This window comes from Chelmon rostratus, chromosome 9, assembly GCF_017976325.1.
Source record: "Chelmon rostratus isolate fCheRos1 chromosome 9, fCheRos1.pri, whole genome shotgun sequence".
Classification (NCBI taxonomy): domain Eukaryota; kingdom Metazoa; phylum Chordata; class Actinopteri; order Chaetodontiformes; family Chaetodontidae; genus Chelmon; species Chelmon rostratus.
In genome coordinates this window covers 28328748-28348814 of record NC_055666.1, presented here as the reverse complement: position 1 = coordinate 28348814, position 20067 = coordinate 28328748, and the positions used below count along the sequence as shown (strand labels likewise).

General features: G+C 43.3%; 1 protein-coding gene and 1 long non-coding RNA gene across 2 annotated transcripts; one reads left to right on the top strand and one right to left on the bottom strand.

Moving 5' to 3' along the window:
• The first annotated feature begins 275 nt into the window (after positions 1-275).
• On the top strand, positions 276-20023 carry emx3 (empty spiracles homeobox 3). Its single transcript, XM_041944475.1, has 3 exons — positions 276-654; positions 12767-12951; positions 19856-20023. Exons 1-3 carry the CDS (start codon positions 276-278, stop codon positions 20021-20023), a joined length of 732 nt encoding a protein of 243 aa, XP_041800409.1.
• On the bottom strand, positions 15838-17352 carry LOC121611783. The gene is made up of 4 exons (XR_006007116.1): positions 17236-17352; positions 16713-16742; positions 16453-16612; positions 15838-15908 (listed from the first exon to the last, which is right to left on the bottom strand). It is a non-coding gene; the product is annotated as an uncharacterized LOC121611783 (long non-coding RNA).
• Positions 20024-20067: the final 44 nt, after the last annotated feature.

Here is a 20067-nt window from a genome sequence, read left to right as displayed (position 1 = left end):
CGGACACTTTGAGAGGAGTTTGTGGTTTTTATCCTGCGCGCGGCGGCCAGAGACACCGCCCCGGACACAGGTGAGAGGAAACTTCTCCCGCTCCCAGGTGCACAGATTAGGAATTGCGCACGGCTTTTACGCACAGGCGGACTTTCTGGGGAGAATTATGGTTCTCCGGGGGGAGCTGGGATTCTGAGCTGCCCGAGTCCGAGGAGCTGGACTAACTGGACGCCGTTTTGTTAATACCTTCATCTTCCTCACCCGCTCATCTCCAGGTGCTTACGATGTTCCAGCACAGCAATAACAAGAAATGCTTCACCATAGAGTCTCTGGTCGGGAAGGAGGCGATCAGCCACAGCGGCGGCGGCTCTGGGGACGAGCCCATCCGGCCCACGGCGCTCAGGTTCCCGGAGTCTCTGCACCCCGCCGCCGCCGCCGGGGTCTTCGGCTCCTGCTTCCAGGGGAGCAGCGGGAGGACTTTGTACTCGGCCGGGCCGGACTTGGTGATCCAGGAGCCCGGAACGCACGCGCAGAGCCCCGGCGGGCTGCCGCTGCACCCGCTGCAGATCCCCCCGCAGAGCTTCTTCAGCCCGCAGCACCGGGACGCGCTCAACTTCTACCCCTGGGTGCTGCGGAGCCGGTACCTGGGACACCGCTTCCAAGGTGAGCCGGGAGGAGGGGGGGCTCGGTTCCTAAACGTCACAGTATTTACATTTAATTGTCTTTATGCGTTCAGGTTTTTCTCCTGGTTTTTGTGCATTTCTTTGATTTCAGCCACTTTTCTATCCAATATTAGCTTTTTTTTGTCTTTTTATTGATCTGAAATTTAGTTTTTATTTAGTCCGCGTGCCTCTGAACGAGTGTGTTTGAAAAATAGTAGAATTAATATTTTAAATCAGAAAGAAATTAGAAATGTGATTTACGATTCTGATTTACCTTCACATTTCTTTCTTTCTTTATTCTTTTGGTTTAAAGTTTTATTATTTTCTCTTATTTCCCTTCTTCTGCTATAATAATAGTAGTAGTAGTAGTAGTAGTAGTAATAATAACAATAATAATAATAATAATAATAATAATAATAATAATAATAATAATAATAATAATAACACCAGTATGTGTCAGCTGTTTACACTCCACTGTAAACATGTTTGATCCTCATTAATAATGAATATGTTGGTATAGTGGTGGTATTATTAGCAGTCGAAAGTATTTCATAGTAGTTGTACTGAAGCATCTGAGTGGCAGATTTACACTTTTTTACACGGATTCTGATTGATAATCGATTCTATTATTGGTCTGTTATTGGAGAGTTGGATCATTTGCTGTCACAGATTCTGTGAAGGGAAAATCATCATTTTACTGTTTTTCATGTCGAAGCTTTTTTCCCTCAGACTGAGACACGGCTCACTGTTACTCTGCATCCATTAATATTATTCTATTAATTAGTATTCAAATTTGGATTTCTTCTTCTTCTTCTTCTTCTTCTTCTTCTTCTGGATCATTTTCTCTCATCAGTCACTTCTTCCCGATTGAATCTTCTCACGTAATCTGAGGAAATAACTACACACACACACACACACACACACACACACACACACACACACACACACACACACACACACACACTCATCCCTCCAGCGAGAGTTGCGTCTGATACTGTTGTCAACGCGCGCTCTAACCTGAAATAATTCCTGGAATATTCCCGCAGTTTACCTGTAATGACGATGACGCTGATAATAATAATAATAATAATAATAATAATAATAATAATAATAATAATAATAATAATAATAATAATAATTAATAATAATGATCAACGATGCTCAGTGAGCTCAGTGATGAATGGAAACGTGTTCAGCTGCTGCTGAGCCGTTTTAATGTTCTTCAGTCTGTACTGAAACTCACCAAACTACATCAAAGCTTCGCGTTAAATTAAGACGAAGGTGAAAGAACTTTTCAAGCAGCTCAGTCACAACTTTTAAATCCTCCTGCTGCTCTTCAGGCTCCGCGCAGGGAGTTCAGTGTAAATGTGGACGCGGAGTTTATATTATTGTTATTGTTGTTGTTATTGTTGTTATTACTGTTGTTATTATTGTTGTTATTGTTGTTGTTGTTATTCGACGCTTTGATCTTCTCTGTAAATCATGAAGTGGAGAACTGACACGCGCTCACTGGTTTTGGTTTTCCAGCTGAATCCTCTGCAGCTGTTTGTGACTCTTTCTGGATAAAAAGAGAAATATTACATTTCATTTTCCACAACTTTTCTTTTTTATATGATTCTTATTAAAGCAAAGAGACTCAGATCAGACGGAGTTTAGCTTCAGGGCCTTTTACTAAACTATGGGAGGAAAACGGGTTTTTTCTTTTTTTAATATTTCGAATTAATCTTCAATAAGCGAGAATTTCTCTTCAGTCTTTGTCTTTAAATGAATTTTAAACAAACTTTAACTGAACTCTTTTCTTCACAGCTGGAATTAAAATCTAAAGAAAGGATCGAGCCGCTGAGTTCATGAAAATCATCTCTGTTTGCACATATTTATGATTTGCGGCTCTAAATGATCTCAGCTGTCTGATCGATCATAAAACATGATTGATTAATGTCTGATGACGCAGCGGCCTGACGTCAGTCAGATTTAAGACTGAAAATTAAGCACCTTCAGTGTTTTCGACAGAAAATTAAAATTCAATTAAAGAGAACTGATCAGAACGATCGATTTTCTCAACATGCGGGACGCGACCCAGCGGAGAGGACAAATCAAAACTAAAAATATTAAAATGATTCTTTGGTTTGATGAAATCGAAATTTTTAGAAATAATAAAACAATTAAAAATACGAGTAGAGCTGTTGGATAGATTAATGATCTGCTTACACTGAATTAAATATTAAATTATGATTTCATGTGATTTAAAAAAATAAGACAAATAATAACACATTAATAAATGAAAAAAGAAAATTATAATGTCTAGAGTTTTATATGAACAGAAAGGAAATCGAGATAAATTTATAAAACAAAATAGACATTTTTATTGAGGAACTAAAATTTGAAATACACATAAAATATTTTTGGAATATGTGAATAATTTTGAGGCTTTTTATTCTTTAAATGAGAGAATAAAAATATTTCACCTTCAAAAATTAAACTCAGAGGCTGAATTTAAATGTCTTTCCTTCAGTTTTTTGACTTCCTCTGACTTCCTGTTTCAACTCTTCACCTCCACGTTCCCCCCCATCAATGAACAGCCTGGTTGCACTCTGTCTGTTTCCTGTTCAGCTCTTCGTTGAAGTTCTATGGGTGAAATGTTGAAACCAGCTGTATCATTTTGCATCTATCTGAACAAAGAGATGCTGACAGCAGGCGGAGGAATAAAGACGAACTCATCCAGTCAGATTCAAATGAGCTTTATTGACAGGAACACCTGAACCAGGTGACCTGACCCGAGTCAGCTGTCCTGGTCCTGGTCCAGGTCCAGGTCCTGGTCTGAGGGGGAACACTAGCCCTCCGGGTCTGTTCCAAGTGTCAGGCAGCAAGTTTGGTTTTTCATCTTCATAATCGTCAATCAGCAGATTTTCCAGAAGTTTACTTTCTGTAGTTTAAAAACTTGTAAATCACAAATTCAGACACTTCATGTTTTTTAGAATTAATTTGATTAAATTGGAATCACCTGACTGAAGTTTTTATGTTATTTTTATTCAACGTGTTTGTCTTTGATTTATTTCTGCTGGTCAAAAACAAAAATACAACCATCTGAATAAAAAAGTAAAATATCACTGACGGTGGCAAAACCACGTATCTCCAACTACTGCTGATGCAGAGTTTTCCAGATGAAGTGAATCATGAATCCTTCCTGTTTAATCTAAATAATCAAGATTCAAGATTCTTTATTGTCATTGAGCATGACATGTCAATGAAATTTACATTGCAATCTAATAATCTAATAATTTAATTTAAAAAAAGTCCTGAAACAATATCAAGAAAATAATAATAACATAAACGCTGGTTAAACTGGCTTTCCAAACAGTGACAGTTGTGTTTTTAGAACAGTTTTTTCAGGTTAATACCTGGTTTCTTTACTCCCTGAATAAGTCATGGAAGTTTGTCAATCTGGGGCTGTGGACCCGAACGGGGCCATGGAGCTTTGTGAGAGGGTCCCAGCAGGAAGTCAGTTTGTAAAGTTTTAGAAGCTGCATGTCGCCCCAGCAGGTGACCTGCAGATATCTGTCAGCTCATCAGTGTTTAAACACACACACACACACACACACACACACACACACACACACACACACACACACACCCAGCTCTGCTCAGCACTTGTCAGATTAAAGGCTTTTGTTCTCTGATGGCTGTAAAAACACTCAGAGAGGAAAACAAACCGAGTGAAACTGACTCTGATTCCCTGCAGACGTGTTTTCACACACAGAAAAACACTTTGAATAATAAATCTGTTTCATCTGTTTAGTTTTCAGTTAAAATCTCATCTCCTCGTTATCACAAATCCACAATCTGAATATGGAACATGGTTCATTTCAGACTTTTGACAGCTGGACACACGGTTCTAATAAAAATCACGTTTGCTATTTGTGTAAAGCTGCATACTGAACCGTGATTGGTTGTCACGAATCGTGCAGAGAACGTTCACCTTGGGCAGGTGAAAACAAAGCGTGCACACTGACGTTTAAACGTCTGAGTGAAGAAACGGAGCTTTGACGTCTGTTATTCTGTGATGGAAACTGTCGACGAGTTGATGCGTCTCTGTGGGACTTCCTGTCTGAATCTTTAAAAACGCTTCATTAATATCAAGTTTCAGTTTTCAGAAGTCTCATTAATTCTGCTAAAGACTGCTTTATCAAACAAACAGGAGGAAGCGGTTTGGGGGCTATTTTCAGTGTTACACAGGGTGGGAACATTGTGGAAGACCCCACAAACACCTGTTTGGAACATTCCACAGGTAAACAGGCTCACTGGTGTCAGGTGATTTTTTTTAGAATCAGGTTGTAGATTTGCGGCCGTCTAAGCAGCGACAGAGTGAACAGAGTTACCTGTCGCTGCTCCTCTATACAGGCAATCCCATTAACTCCTTCCTCCTCCTCCTCCTCCTCCTCTGTTCACTCAGACACATTTTTATTCATTAGCTGGAAGCAGCTGACAGCCTCCGCTCACCTCACTGTCTCATGTTTCTAACATCAGGCGTGAGGGGGGTCCAGGTGGGGCTCAGTCTGGGGTCTGGGGACAACCGGGGGTCCTTGAAGGGGACTCCGGGGAGTCTCCAGGCAGCTGAGGTTTGTGATGAGCTTTCAGTGTGAAGATCAGCAGAAAGGATCAGTGGATGGTCCTCTGACGTGTCTTCACCGCTAAACACCTCTTCTCCTTCTTCCTCTCCTTCCTCTTCCTCATCTTCTTCTTCTTCTTCTTGACGTGTCACTTCAGGCTGTCACTCTGCATCGCTTCACTCTGAACACTTTCGTATCTTTTGAGTTTATAGCGATGTTAGCTCGTCAGCTAATGATAATGAGTAAAAGAGGAGTAAACAATGAGAACACAGTGACACCTGAGCAGGTGATGCAGTTTTTAGGTCCTTTACTGCAGTAAAAGTACTAATACCACACAGTAAAAATACTGTGTAACAAGTTAAAGTCCTGCAGTGAAAATGTTACTTCAGTAAAAGTAAAGTATGAGGAAAATGTACTTGAAGTATTAAAGTAAAAGTACTGAGTACAGTAAAATGTCCCTGTGACTGTTCCACTGTTCTGCTGTTCTCCTGTCCTCCTGTTCTCTCTGATCTCATCAGATTACTGTGACTCAGTCGTTCATGTCAAAGCAGGATTTTACTGTTGGAGCTGGTTGAGCTTCATTTGAACTAATGATTCTTTTCATTCTGGATCAATCAGCTGATTATTTCCTCCATTAATCGATCGACGCCTTCACAGTGTTTGTTTAGTCCAAAGCTCCACATTATTCAGTTTGCTGGAGTTTAACAGAAGAAAATCTTCATCAGTTTTCAAAATGCTTTTTATTTTCTGTCAGTCAACCAATCAATGAGTCAATGATCAATGAGATTGTTTCAGCTTCTTTACTGCTGTTACTCAGTTGTGGTGAAAGTGATCGGTCGGTCGGTCGGTGAGTCTTCCTCAGTCTGTTGGCGTCTGGTGGTTTTCTCTCCTGTGAGGAGAAGGAGGAGGAGGAGGAGGAGCAGGAGGAGGAGGAGTCAGGGGCCGACATGATCAGTTTGAATCACTCGGCTGCTGGTTTTCATGATCTGATTGACATGATTTGAACGATCACGTCTGAATCAATTCAGTCAAGTTTTTATTCATTTTTCTTTCTTTTCCCTCAAAACAACTCGTCTTCATGTTGAAGGAGCCTCTGATTTATTCAATATACTGAGGAGGAGGGGGAGGAGGAGGAAGAGGAGGAGGAGGAGTGTGTTAGTGCAGACCTCTCTCTCTCTCACACACACACTCACACACACACACACACACTCTCTCTCTCTCTCTCTGTCAGGTCTGGACTTGTTCTCGGTGCCAGAGGGACCTGATGTGCCATCTGCCCCAACTACCATCCTCCTCCTCCTCCTCCTCCTGCTCCTCCTGCTCCTCCTCCTCCTCCTGCTCCTCCTCCTCTCTGACAGTGAAAATGTTCTTAACATTTTCTCTCCGACTGTTTTTGTGAACTTCACAACAATATAAACATTTTGTTTTGACGTCTTTATCTCCTCCTTCATGCCTTTCCCTGCACCTCCTCCTCTTTCCTGCATCTCCTCCTCTCTTTCCTGCATCTCCTCCTCTCTTTCCTGCACCTCCTCCTCTCTTTCCTACGCCTCCTCCTCTTTCCTGCATCTCCTCCTCTCTTTCCTGCACCTCCTCCTCTCTTTCCTACGCCTCCTCCTCTTTCCTGTGCCTCCTCCTCTCCTTCTTATGCCTCCTATAGAAAAACACAGCCTCCTCTCTTTCCTGCATCTCCTCCTCTCTTTCCGGCGCCTCCTATAGATAAACACGGCCTCCTCCTCTTTCCTGCGCCTCCTCCTCTCTTTCCTGCCCTCCTCCTCTCTTTCCTGCGCCTCCTCCTCTCTTTCCTGCGCCTCCTATAGATAATATAAAGTAACACAGTGTTTAGAGATATGAGTGGCTGTCGCAGAAAGTCGCCTCCTGTGAGCGCGTCTCCTCCGTCATGAGGAGCCAATAACAGCCTGATCTGATCTTCATCCTGATCATCAGTGGAGAGTTGATGGCTTTTCTCTCTTTACTCCTATCTCCATCCTCCTCCTCCTCCTCCTCTCTGACAGTGAAAATGCAGGATTTTCCTCTTCTCCTTCGTCCCTGCCTTTGTTTGTGTCCTCTGGTGAAGACAAACAGGGACTCCTCTCTCTCTACTGGAAAACTCTGCAGGGAACCTTTTGTTTTGGCTTTTTTTAATCTCCTCCTCCTCCTCCTTCTCCTCCTCTTCTTCCCGCTTCACATCTTCCTCCCCCTTAAATTTAAAATGAATGACTGTGAGACAAGAAACACAAGAATAGACCTCCTCCTCTTCTTTCTCTTCTTCCTCCTCTTCTTTCTCTTCCTCCTCCTCCTCTTCGGCATCCATGTTGGAGCTGCATCATTCTGCTGCTCTGTGCTTCCTGTTGCACAGGAAGTGATGCATTTAATGTTTCTGATGTGTGTAACAGACAGCAGAAGAAGAACTGGGTTGTTAGCATTAGCATTAGCATTAGCAGCACCAAAAAGAGCCCGAGCTCCGATCAGCCTGTTTGACTGACAGGTCGGAGTTCAGCATCTCTCCTTTCATCACCAGCTTCTGTTTACATTCTTCACTTCTTCTTCTTCCTCTTCTTCTGTCATCGCAGCAGCTGAGGCCGTTCGTCAGTGACGAGTCCACTGACAGGAAGTATGTTCTCATCTCTGCCGTCGTTTTGTTTTTGCAGCTAAATTCAATTTTAACCCTTTTCCATCCCTGTAAAATGAACCTGAAGCACAAACCAAAGTAAACTGAGAGCTTTTCTTCATGCATGAACTTTAATCTCCAGCAGTCACAATCACTGAACACAGTGGAGTAGAAGGTTTTTCTAAATCTGAGCCTTATTGGCTGGAAAACACAATGAGACCACAGCATGAAGCCGTACTCTGGTCCAAGTTCAATAAAAACTGATGAGAATACCACAGAAAATCTAGATTGTACACATGGTTTTCTGATGATAGATCTAGTTTTCTCCAAAAAAGGCTGTTTACTATATTTATTTAAGACAAATATCTATATTTAAATTCAGACAATCAATATTTAGACAATCCTTTTTCCATATTTAGGTTATCTGTACTCATTTTTAGGCTATATATCTTTATATTGAGACGTTTTACTGTATTTATCATTTCAAATCTTGTGTAATATTCACTGATTTGGCTGTAAATTACCCACTGTAGGAACATATCCTCATCAGAATTTCATTGGCTGTATGAAGCGTCAGTCATCTGCACAATCAGTTGCTATTGGCTCTTTCCACGAAAGAAGAGAACACGGTCCTCCTTTCCATCAGCCATCGAGATAAAATGAAGATCCTAATTGGTCGAGTGAGGTGATAATGGATTTGCTCATCTGGACCAGACTGTTATTGATCGGCGGATTAATGTGAGACTTCACCTGTGAGTCATCTCAGTGACATCATCGTTTGTTTGTTGCTGCTGTTTGAATCGAATCTCGTGAAGTTTCCAGCGATGAAAAAAACGAACTGAAAGGCAGCAGTTGTGTTCATGGACAGACGGAGGTTTGGCCTCTTCTCATCTGCTTCACATGTTGTAACTTTCTTATAAGACTAAGTGTATAAATATGATGAAGAGGTGGACCAGAGGAGGAAATGAGAGGTAAAGACGGTGGTTTCTTTGAGTTCTGGAGGACACATGAGTCACATCTGAATGGAAATCAAACTTCATGCAGCGTAACGTAACGGATGCCGACGGCCTCTCGCCGTCTGTCTGGTTTCATGTCAGACGGACTCGACGGACTCGTCTCCACAGGTTTGGTTGAGCTGGTTTAAGTCAAAGAAATTTGTTCTGCTGTTTCCTAACCGGCTGTAAAGTTCATCTTTTGTGCTCTTTGAACGCTTCAGGTTGTATTTGAAGCTTCAGGCTTCAGGTTGTATTTGAAGCGATGCAGGTCGATTTGGGGGGAAAGTGTCTAAAAGGAAGCAGAGTATTTCCATCTGATGATATTTTGTAGTCATTAACACCTTTGGTTTGAAAATAGCTGAAATGAAGTGACAGAGGAGGAAACAGAAATAGATGTGATATTGTTGTGTGCTGTGGAAAAAGATTCCTGCAGATGTGAAGAAACAGGATGTAAGAGGATGAAAAGGAGACACGATTGCGTCCTGGCTGTTCTTCAGCTCTGCAGCTGTTTCTGCGGCCTCACGTCGGCTCTTTAAACCTGCTCCTGTCGTTTGTTGTGCGAGGGAGGATTTACCGTCATTACCTGCTTCCAGCCTGTCAGCTGCTGCCGTTAAAAGGGTCAAAACCTTCAAACTAGACGTCATTAGAGCTCAAAAACACGCAGCCTTCAAACAGGTTTGACATCTGCGGGTCAAAGCCGGAGGGAAGCAACAACTCCGGATTCTTTGTCTTCATCCTCGTTCGCGAAGGACAAACTGATCCTCTTCAAACGTTCTTGACGAGTCGGCCGAGGTTTCGCTGTTTCTTTGCGTTGTTGTCAGGCAGCCTGTAGCTTCCACCAATCCCAGCAGTGAATTTTAAAATTTAATCTAAAGGCCAAACGGCAGAGCTAAGAAGCTAATCTGCAGCTGTTTAATCAGCTGAAAACAGCGAGAGCGTCACCCTCGAGTCGAGGGGAGTCTTTGTCAGCTGGGATCGAGTCCGGACCCCCGCGACCCCCCCGAGGGACGAGCAGCTATAGATGATGGATACTGGACAGGTGGAGTCGGAGCACGTTGGAATCATACACAAACAAATACGGGTCTCACGCTGAGGAAGGAAGACGCAACAGAAACTGAAACTGGAACAGAAATATAGAAAAAGGGAGTAAAGATACGATAATAGAGTATATGCAGTATAAACAGAGTATTTAAGTATGCACACGCACTGACACGCTCCGGGTTTGACAGCAGGTCTCACATCTTGCATTGCACTGTTGCACTGTTGCACTATGGGTAAATTCCAGGTCTGAACTGCGATGCACCACGCGGGTTAGCTGAGTATGTAACAGCAGCCGTGGACTCGAGGTGTGTGCTGGAGGCTGATCTGTCTGATTTGTTCTGCAGGTTCTATCAGGAACAAACAGACTGAAGAAGAATCCGGACAGACGGAGCACCTTGACTCAGGTTCTCGTTGGCAGAAGCTTCGTGTGGTTCCAGTTTCTGGATCTGCGTTGCGGTTGTTTCAGAGCGCTCGCTGCCTCGAGGCTCTGCCGCCTTCGACTCCTGCGTGAAGAGCGTCTCTGACCTCTGACCTGCCTGTAAACTCGCCGCCGTTGTTGCATTAAAGCTTCGTCTCGGGTTATTTGACATTCAACAGAAACCAACCGTCACATTTGCAAGCCGAGCTCCTATGAGACACCCGGTAACCTCCATCAGTCACGGTTCCCGCCGCCCGGTTTGCATATGAATATCACTTTATGGACGCTAACGTTGGATAAAAGGCGTGAGCACGTGTCTGCTGTCTGCACGCCATCATTGTCCTCCTCGCCTCCTCCTAGCCGCCAAGCAACCCACTTTTTTGCGTATGGCGTGTCGGCAGCGGCGCCTCCTTTCAGCCGAGCTGCGGCGGTTGACAAGACGTCGTGCACGGATTTGTTTTTATGTAAAATAGATCCGAAAAATTTACGTGAGATTTCAATAAACGGTCGGAAAAATGACGCAGATGTTTCCTTGTGGGTTTGTAGCAAAAGCGAGAACACAAAGAGAAACACGACGTCCATTTTGACCGCCGGCGTCTCGCTGTGACCTCAACGCGGCTGCGAACAGATCGCTTTGTTTTTTAAACCTGCGATGATGTCAGCGGTGAAAAATCCTGTAACCACAGCGTTGGTTAGCTTAGAGCTTCCAACTCAACCCACGATGAATCGTCCCGCAGCGGAAAAGAAGCCAATTATTTACACATTTATAATATTTTAGTTGTTCAGTTGAAGTTCAGTCGTCAACTTTATGATCCTGTGCGACTTTTTATTCTTTGCATAGAAACACTTCTGTTGAGTAACTGCAGCCATCAGAGAAACAGTGACGAGTAAAAAGTACAAGACTTTCCTCTGAGATGAAAAACAGACACTTAAACCACAGTGAACATGAAGCACAACGTCCATCAATCATAAATCAATAATCAAATCAATCATGAGATCAATAATAGGATCAATCACAAGAATCCAAGCTGGCGTCTTCATGTCTTGATTTTCAGTTTATTATCGAAACAAAACAGAAAAGTTAAAAAAAAAGGTCGCAGACATTATAAAATTCTGCTGACAGCAAATGAAAAGTGACTCAAACAATTAATGAATTTACAAAATTATAATTAATAATTGACCAATAATCGATTCAGCTGAAGTTAAAACCTCAATCAGGTAATCAAATTCCTAAATAAATACAAAGAAAATGAAACTGTATCTAAACGGACACACACATCCAGTAACTTATCATCAGCCTGAGACACGTTTAAATAATTCAATACAACTTTATTTATACCTGACAGTGAAGCAGCACAGATCAATATACAGGAAAAGAAAAAAGAAAAGAAAAGACTGTGACTAAAAAAACTAAACCCAATCAAGGCGACAGGCTTTAAAATGACATTAATTACATTAACATACATGAATACATAATTATTCTCTAAATATCTACAAAACAATCGACACCGGAGAAGACAGACAGCAGAGAAGATCAATAAAGATGATCGCAGGTGATCAGAATAAATACACAACTTTATCAATAGCTGCTGGAAATAAAACGTGATGAAACGTGAAACGATGAATCTTTCAGTTTTAGTGATGAACAAAAGGAAAAATTTGAGCAGAAAACTTTTCATCACTTCTCATGAATCAATAACGAAGATTGATTTTTCAGAATCAGGTGTTTCAGGATTTACAGCTGCTGCTTTTTGATTGGCTGTTCATCAGTCAGCACCAGAACAAACTGATGAGGTTTATTATCACCTCTTCTTCCTCTTCTTCTGTGCTTTCTGTGATGGATGAATTTCCTCTTTGCTCCTGTTTGCTGTTCTTATCATTTCATTCAGATTTATGTTTCTGTAGTAATTATGTCAGGTTTTTGTTAATTTCACGTGAACAGTGACAAACATTCATTTTCCCAGGTGTGTTCCTGATTCTGTGACATAAAAACTGGAAACATGAGAGAAGATCTCAGCAATGTTTGTTTGTGTAAGAAGAAATCATGACTGTGCAAACTGTCACAGTGTGACATCACGCTGTGAAAAGCTGAGTCAGAGTTCAGGCTGTGGTTTGACCACGCACACACACACACACACGCACGCACACACACACACACACACACACACACACGCACACACGCACAGACACGCACACACACACACACACACGCACAGACACGCACACACACACGCACCAGTTAAAGTGACGGTGTCGTCTCACTTCTCGACTGATATTTGAAGGTTAAAGTTCACTGAAATGAACTGTAGTTTATTATTCGCTCAGTCTGTTCAGCAGATCTGACGTCAGTTTGAATGTGTGAGACCAGGTCAGACCAGGTCAGACCAGGTCAGACCAGGTTTCACTGCGGGTCTCTGACTCATGTGTTGGCTGTTTGTGTTCAGGGGACGACAGCAGTCCAGAGAACCTGCTCCTCCACGGTCCGTTCTCCAGGAAACCCAAGAGGATCCGGACGGCGTTCTCGCCGTCGCAGCTGCTCCGCCTGGAACGAGCCTTCGAGAAAAATCACTACGTCGTCGGAGCAGAGAGGAAGCAGCTGGCCAGCGGGCTGTGTCTGACCGAGACGCAGGTAGGCATGATGGGAAACTGAGGAGGAGGAGGAGGAGGAGGGCTGGAGGGGGAACTGAGGAGGAGGAGGAGAGCAGGAGGGGGAACTGAGGAGGAGGAGGAGGGAGGGGGAACTGAGGAGGAGGAGGAGCAGGAGGAGGGCTGGAGGGGGAACTGAGGAGGAGGAGCAGGAGGAGGAGGGGGAACTGAGGAGGAGGAGGAGGAGGAGAGCAGGAGGGGGAACTGAGGATGAGGAGGAGGGCAGGAGGGGGAACTGAGGAGGAGGAGCAGGAGGAGGCAGGGGGAGGAACTGAGGAGGAGGAGGAGGAGCAGGAGGAGGGAGGGAGGGAGGGGAAACTGAGGAGGAGGAGGAGGGCAGGAGGAGGAACTGAGGAGGAGGAGGGCTGGAGGGGGAACTGAGGAGGAGGAGGAGGAGGGCTGGAGGGGGAACTGAGGAGGAGGAGGAGGAGGAGGAGGAGGGCTGGAGGGGGAACTGAGGAGGAGGAGGAGGAGAGCTGGAGGGGGAACTGAGGAGGAGGAGGAGGAGGAGGAGGAGGGCAGGAGGGGGAACTGAGGTGGAGGAGGAGGAGGAGGGCAGGAGGGGGAACTGAGGTGGAGGAGGAGGAGGAGGGCTGGAGGGGGAACTGAGGAGCAGGAGAAGGAGGAGGAGGAGGGCAGGAGGGGGAACTGAGGAGGAGGAGGAGGGCAGGAGGGGGAACAGAGAAGGAGGGCAGGAGGGGTAACTGAGGAGGAGGAGGAGGGCAGGAGGTGGAGGAGGGCATGATGGGAAACTGAGGAGGAGGAGGAGGAGTAGGAAGAGGAGGAGGGCATGAGGGGAAACTGAGGAGGAGGAGGGCAGGAGGGAAACTGAGGAGGAGGAGCAGGAGGAGGGCACGAGGGGAAATTGAGGAGGAGGGCATGATGGAAAGAGGGCAGGTAAAGTTTTATCATCTGTTTTGAGGATAAGAATAAATCTGATATAAAATAAAGTGAAAGTGATGAACAGGAATCAATAAATGAAGGAATGAATGAAAACTATTCCTTCAGAAAACTTTAGAATTTTGTCCTGAAGCACGAATGAGTGAATGAATTAATAAATTAATGACATAAATTACATTTAAAAAAATGAACAAAATGTTGTTGATTTAAATTAAAGTTAAATATTCAGTAGAATCAACAAATAATATAAAATATGACAGAATGAATGAATGAATGACTGAATATATGACTGATGGCAGCATGAATCAAATCTGTCAAGACAAAATCAAAACATGTCACCTTGAAAAGATGAATGAATGAATGATTAAAAGGTAAAAACTAAATGTGATGACTTCTTCCAGGACAGATGGACGAATGAACGAGTGAGTGAATGAATGAATGAATAAAAACTGTCCAGAAAACTTTATTTAAAACATTAAAACATTAGAATTTCTTTCTCAAAAATGAATAAGTGAATGAACAAATTAACAAATGAATCAAACAAAACAAAACCAACAAAAATCTTGAAACATGGTTAACATTAATGAATGAATGAATGAATGAATGAGGACTTCTTCCAGGACAGATGGACGAGTGAACGAGTGAGTGAATGAATAAAAACTGTCCAGGAAAAATAACTCACACTAAATGAATGAATGGAGGAATAACTGACGGATGAACAGATGAATAACAACACTGTAAAAAATTTACAGCAGTATTACTGTAAATATAATTTACAAAATAGTACTGTAACTTTAATTACAGTACTATTCTGTGATTTTTATTTCCATTTACAGCAATTTCATATTGATATCTACTATTACTGTAATTTTTATTACACTACTATTCTGTGATTTTCATTTCCATTTACAGCCCTGTAAATTTAATTCACAGTATTTGGCTTTCAATATAGCAATATAATGGCAGCACTACGTTTGATCTAGCTACTTAAAAACAGAGCAAATGCAATTTAGTGTAAAACATTTTATTTGACTGACCAAACATTTTTTAAACAGACAATGTTATGTCATTTTAGAACAAATGCAAAAAGGGATTTCAGCTGGGACATATTTAGACCAACAAAACATTCCTCACACTGCCGTCCCTCTCTTCCCACTCTACCTTTTCCTGCTGCTCTGTCCCTTTTACTATAAAACATTCTATTAGAACATTTTTGGACGAACTAAACATTCCTCACACCACGATCCCTTTCTTCATTCTCTCCCCTTTCCTGCTCCTCTGTCCCTCTCACCTCCTTCCCTGTGTGTATGTGTGTGTGTGTGTGTGTGTCACAGTGTGAGAGAGGGGGTACGTGTTGACTAATTTCCAAAGTCCCACTTGTAATCCATAAGCTTGCGCAGAAGTGTGGCAACGTGTGGATTGACATTGTGTGGCTTCTTTTGCACTTCTCTTCCAGTCTTCTTTGACACCACTTTTCCTTGTTGGGCTCTTGTTCCCTTCTCAGCATTTATATCGATGAACCGTCTGAAATTTTTAGATGGAAAACACAAAAAAATGCACAAAATAAATACATGCACTTAGCAATCCGATTAAAGTTGGAGTCAGTAAGATGGAGAGGAGAGTGGACTTCACAGGTGAATCTCCTGAGAGTCATGCATGAAACAGGCAACATGGAAGTAGTACCATCTGTATGTAGGTGAAAGTGTGAGAGCTGCTGACCTTTGAATGAACTCCAGCGTACAAGCCGCCTCATCCTGGTACTGCAGGTTAAAGTTGTAATATGACGCAAAAAGTACTGCAAGGTCAGACACAAAGGTGGTCCCCTCACACACCACCTGGCCCTCAATGCTCAGCATCCAATGTGGAGTATCACCTGAAACAAACAGATTTCATATATTTCCAATAAAGAACAATGAAAGATTAATGCTTATGACTGGTAGCATTTGATACAATATACTTAGAGCACATACCAACCAGTATCAACCGAGGAGTGGCAGGCAGGGTAAGTGCCTCTTCGACATCAGCAGCTGATGCACCTGCCTGCAGAAAAAAACCCCAATTATTTGTGAATTCTTACCTCGCTCACAACATTGACCTAGTCTTGTAGAAATGGCTGTGGAATCCCACAAACTGACACATTTCCTACTGAACAGGAAAAGTCCATTCCATTTCATCAGCTTACAGATATAAACAAATCAATAACATGATACAAAAGTCAAAAAATAAAGAAATCTTCCCAACCTGATTTGACTAATTTGATGACCTGCCCGTTTAATAATGTTCCAATTACATTCAAAACAAAAACTGTCCTGCCCTAGGATTCCACAACCATTTCCCCTGGACTTAAACGCAACAGACTCTCAAAAAAGCATGACACACATGCAAGATGTCAGCCACATGCATCCAGCATGTCTTTGGACCATTGCCTGTGTCTTGGCTGTGCATGTCCTAAGAAATGAACATGGCGAAGTAATTATTGATAATCACTGAGTACCTACAAGCAGAAATACACATAGGCAATGCAAGCAATGTCACACTACAAGCATTAACAAAAGACAAGTGCATTTAAGAGAAAGGAACTTACATCAGCTTGAAGGAGAAGTCCTTCCTTGTCCTCCTTGAAGTGGGCCAAGAGAAGTGGCACAGTGGAGGAGGCTACATCAACTCCCTCTCCTTGCAGGGCAGACTGGACATCTTTGTTGCTTGCTTTCTTGGATAGCTGCTCAGACAGGATCCACTAGGCTCTGTGGGAAGACACCAACACAGAGGATAAAAACTTGACCAACATCACAGGACATTTACATAAGATTGGACAACACTGAACTGCAGTGTGTGTGTACTTACAGTCACTCAAAACACCACAGGCATTACATCCTGGGGAAAAAAGGAACATGTCAATGAATGATCTGACAAAATCCAAAGATACCTAACCCCACTGAAATACACACGTACCTATCAACATCACTGTGGCCCTCATAGACTTTGCCCCTAAAGTGAAATGAGCCCAATAAAATGGCAGTTGTTTGAAGCCTTCAAAGAATTAAGCACATATATCGGGAGATATTTCTTCATTTTAAAGCCTTGTTGAAACAACTGAAGCGACCTAGTCCGTATTTGCACGGGCTTTTAATTTGAAAAGCATGCCGGAAGTGTTTCAATAAGTTTGTAAACAATATCGACGTTATTAAACGCTGATAATGTTGTTAATATGACTGTACGGTATAACGAGAATGAAGCGTCGAAGCCGCTCGAAAGTCTGTCGCGCTAGCCTTATGCTAATAACCAGCATAAGGCTAGCATTCCCTAATGAACGTAGCATAAGGCTCAACTTTATGCTGGCTGTTATCAACATTAGTCTGGTTCTTACCTGAATTGAATCTTTATTCGAGCAAGGAAGTGTCTCTGTCGGACGTAGAGCCAGGTTGGAGACCGAACGCCGAAGCAAAGGTGAGGAGGGAAATGCGTTCCTTGAGACTGGATTGGCTACACGGCTTTCTGCAGCTGTGACGTTGCAATTCATTACAGCGATCTGCTGTGGATTCAAATATCGGCGCGGGTTGTCCACACAAGTCTCCCAGAATGCAATTTTCCTTGCAGCAAGTTGCCGTATTCCACAGAAACGGGAGTGGGCTGTAGAATTTCACCGTAAAAATACAGCAATCATTAACAGTGAACGATGAGACACTTTCCTCTGGAAAAAGTGAATGAATGATGAATGAATGAATGAGACAATTTGCTGGTCTGGGATCAGTTTCCTGTGAGCGCGCTCGGGATCCAGATCGCAGGAAGTGAGTCGACAGTTAGTCAGGTCGCAGACGCTCCCTCCACCTTTTCTCAGCAGTGATTGACAGTGTTTGTCATGAGGTCGCCACGGCGATACGAGCCCCGACGCCAGCGAAATGATGTGAATCATCCTCGATTATTTATGAGCTAATTTCACAACGAGGGGAGGACAGGAAGGAGAGAAACCCATCAATCAGCGGAGCCTCACGCTTATTAATCACACATAAATTAGAGATTTTGCAATCGTCGCACGTTTATAGAGAATAATGACGAGCGAGCCGCATTCCTCAAAACACTTCAGGGCCTCCGTCCAAAAACTCCTCACATCTTCATCCTCGCTGCAGAGGTTCAGCAGGAGGAGGAGGTTCAGCGCCGTTCAAGACACCGAATCCGACTCGAGGTCGTCCAGCACACAGATCAGTGGTCAAAGTCAGTACATTTACAACAGCGAGGTACTTTTACTTCATGTGAAAACCACTGCAGGACGCTCAAAAGGTTGATTGTTCTTCAGTTGATCTGAATAATGTATTATTTTAGGTTTTGCTGCCTCGTTCGCTGCAGCACGCAGTAATGCTGCTGCCTCCAAACTGAAGGTGGAGCACAGAGTGCAGATAAATACTTCAAATAATCCCACCTGAGCCTGTAAGTGCTGCAGATTTCAGTCAGAGGTGGAGAACTGAAGTTAAAAAGATGGATTTCACTCCGAATGAGGCCTTTTTGCATCATGAGTACTTTAACTGATAATAATAATAATAATAAATTTAATTTCTAGTGCACTTTTCATCGGCAGGATCTCAATGGTGATGATACTTCAGTCCTTTTGGTTAATTCAGGTTTGGAATGCAGGACTTTTACTTGTAATGGAGTATTTTTTACAGTGCTACTACTCTTACTCCAGTAAAAGATGTGAGTACGTGTAAATGTCCGTACTGTAAAAGTGGATCATGTCTCTCTGCTGTTAAGTGTTTTATTCGAGCGTGAAGTTTTATTTGGATTTTGTCAGAGAGGATTAATCTCAGTCAGTTCTCCTCTGGAAGGAACTCAAGAGGAAATCACCTCCTCGCATGTTTCGGCGCTCGGCGGCGACTCGTCAGCGTCGAGATGACACTGACAGATTTGTCAGAGTGACATCAGCATCATAATTACACAACGTCCCGTCACACCGAGGATCTGATATTAAAGTGTCACCCGAGGCCTTTGGCAGCGCTCGGACTGGATCCCGTCAAACAGATTTAATGTCAGTTCGCTCTGACAGATTGTGCAACGTGAGCTCAGACTGAGTCAGCGCGCTCACCTCTGCAGACGGGACTCGGCTGGACGTGTTGGAGCAGTTCTGCATGTCGCATTCATGTTTTACCAGCAGAAAGATATTAAATCACCGTGAAGCTCGGACACATTTATTACCGCGACTGTCAGCAGGAGAGGGAGCAGCGCAGCGGTAGCTGTGGTGGAAGCTGTTCCCAAACAGTAGTGCAAAACGATGCTGTCGAGTTGACAGGAAAAAAATATACGCTGGTGGACGTGGTGGCCTACAAACACGGTGTAAAAGTCCTGCATTGAACTACATTTTGCTGCTTGTAGTCCTGAATCTCTGCAGCTGCAGCAGGAAAAACAGCAGTTTGATGCAATGATGCAGTTTTATCCGCAGCAGTGCAACATGTTTCACAATAATTAATATGATGTTATTGGATTAGAATTACTCGTGCATTAATGTGTTCATCTGCAGGTGAAGGTGGAGCTCGTTCTGATTTATATTCTGCTGAGCAGCTTGTGAATCTCCCTCCGGGGATCAATAAAGTTTGATCTTAACCCATAAAAAACAATTGACTTGTTAATAATTGTTTGTGAGAATGTAGCAGCAGCAGTAGTAGTAGTGGTAGTAGTAGAAGTATGTAAAAACTGTACTTCAGTACAGTACTTGAGTAAATGTACTTTGTGTTTATGAGGTGCTGCATTCAAGTTCACGTGTGGTGATGATATATCGTACAGGAATGTATCGTGCAGCGTATTATTAGTCAGAATGAGAAGTAAGTAGAATAATAATATTGTGCAGACGAGGAGGAGGAGGAGGGGGGGGGGGGGGGGTGTCACAGTATCTGTATGTCTCTCATGTGTTGAAGCAGAGACCTCCTCCCTCTCCTGTGTTTAATTTGACATGTTTCACCTGTATGAAGACACACCTGTCTCCCCCTCTCTGTGTGCAGGTGAAGGTTTGGTTTCAGAACCGCAGGACGAAGCACAAGCGTCAGAAGTTGGAGGAAGAGTCTCCTGAAGCTCAGCAGAAGAGGAAGGGCAGTCAGCATGTGAACCGCTGGAGAGCAGCCACACAGCAGCCGGGAGGCGAGGACGTGGACGTCATCAGCGACGACTAGCCTGCAGAACGAACACACACGCACACAGACACACACATGCACAC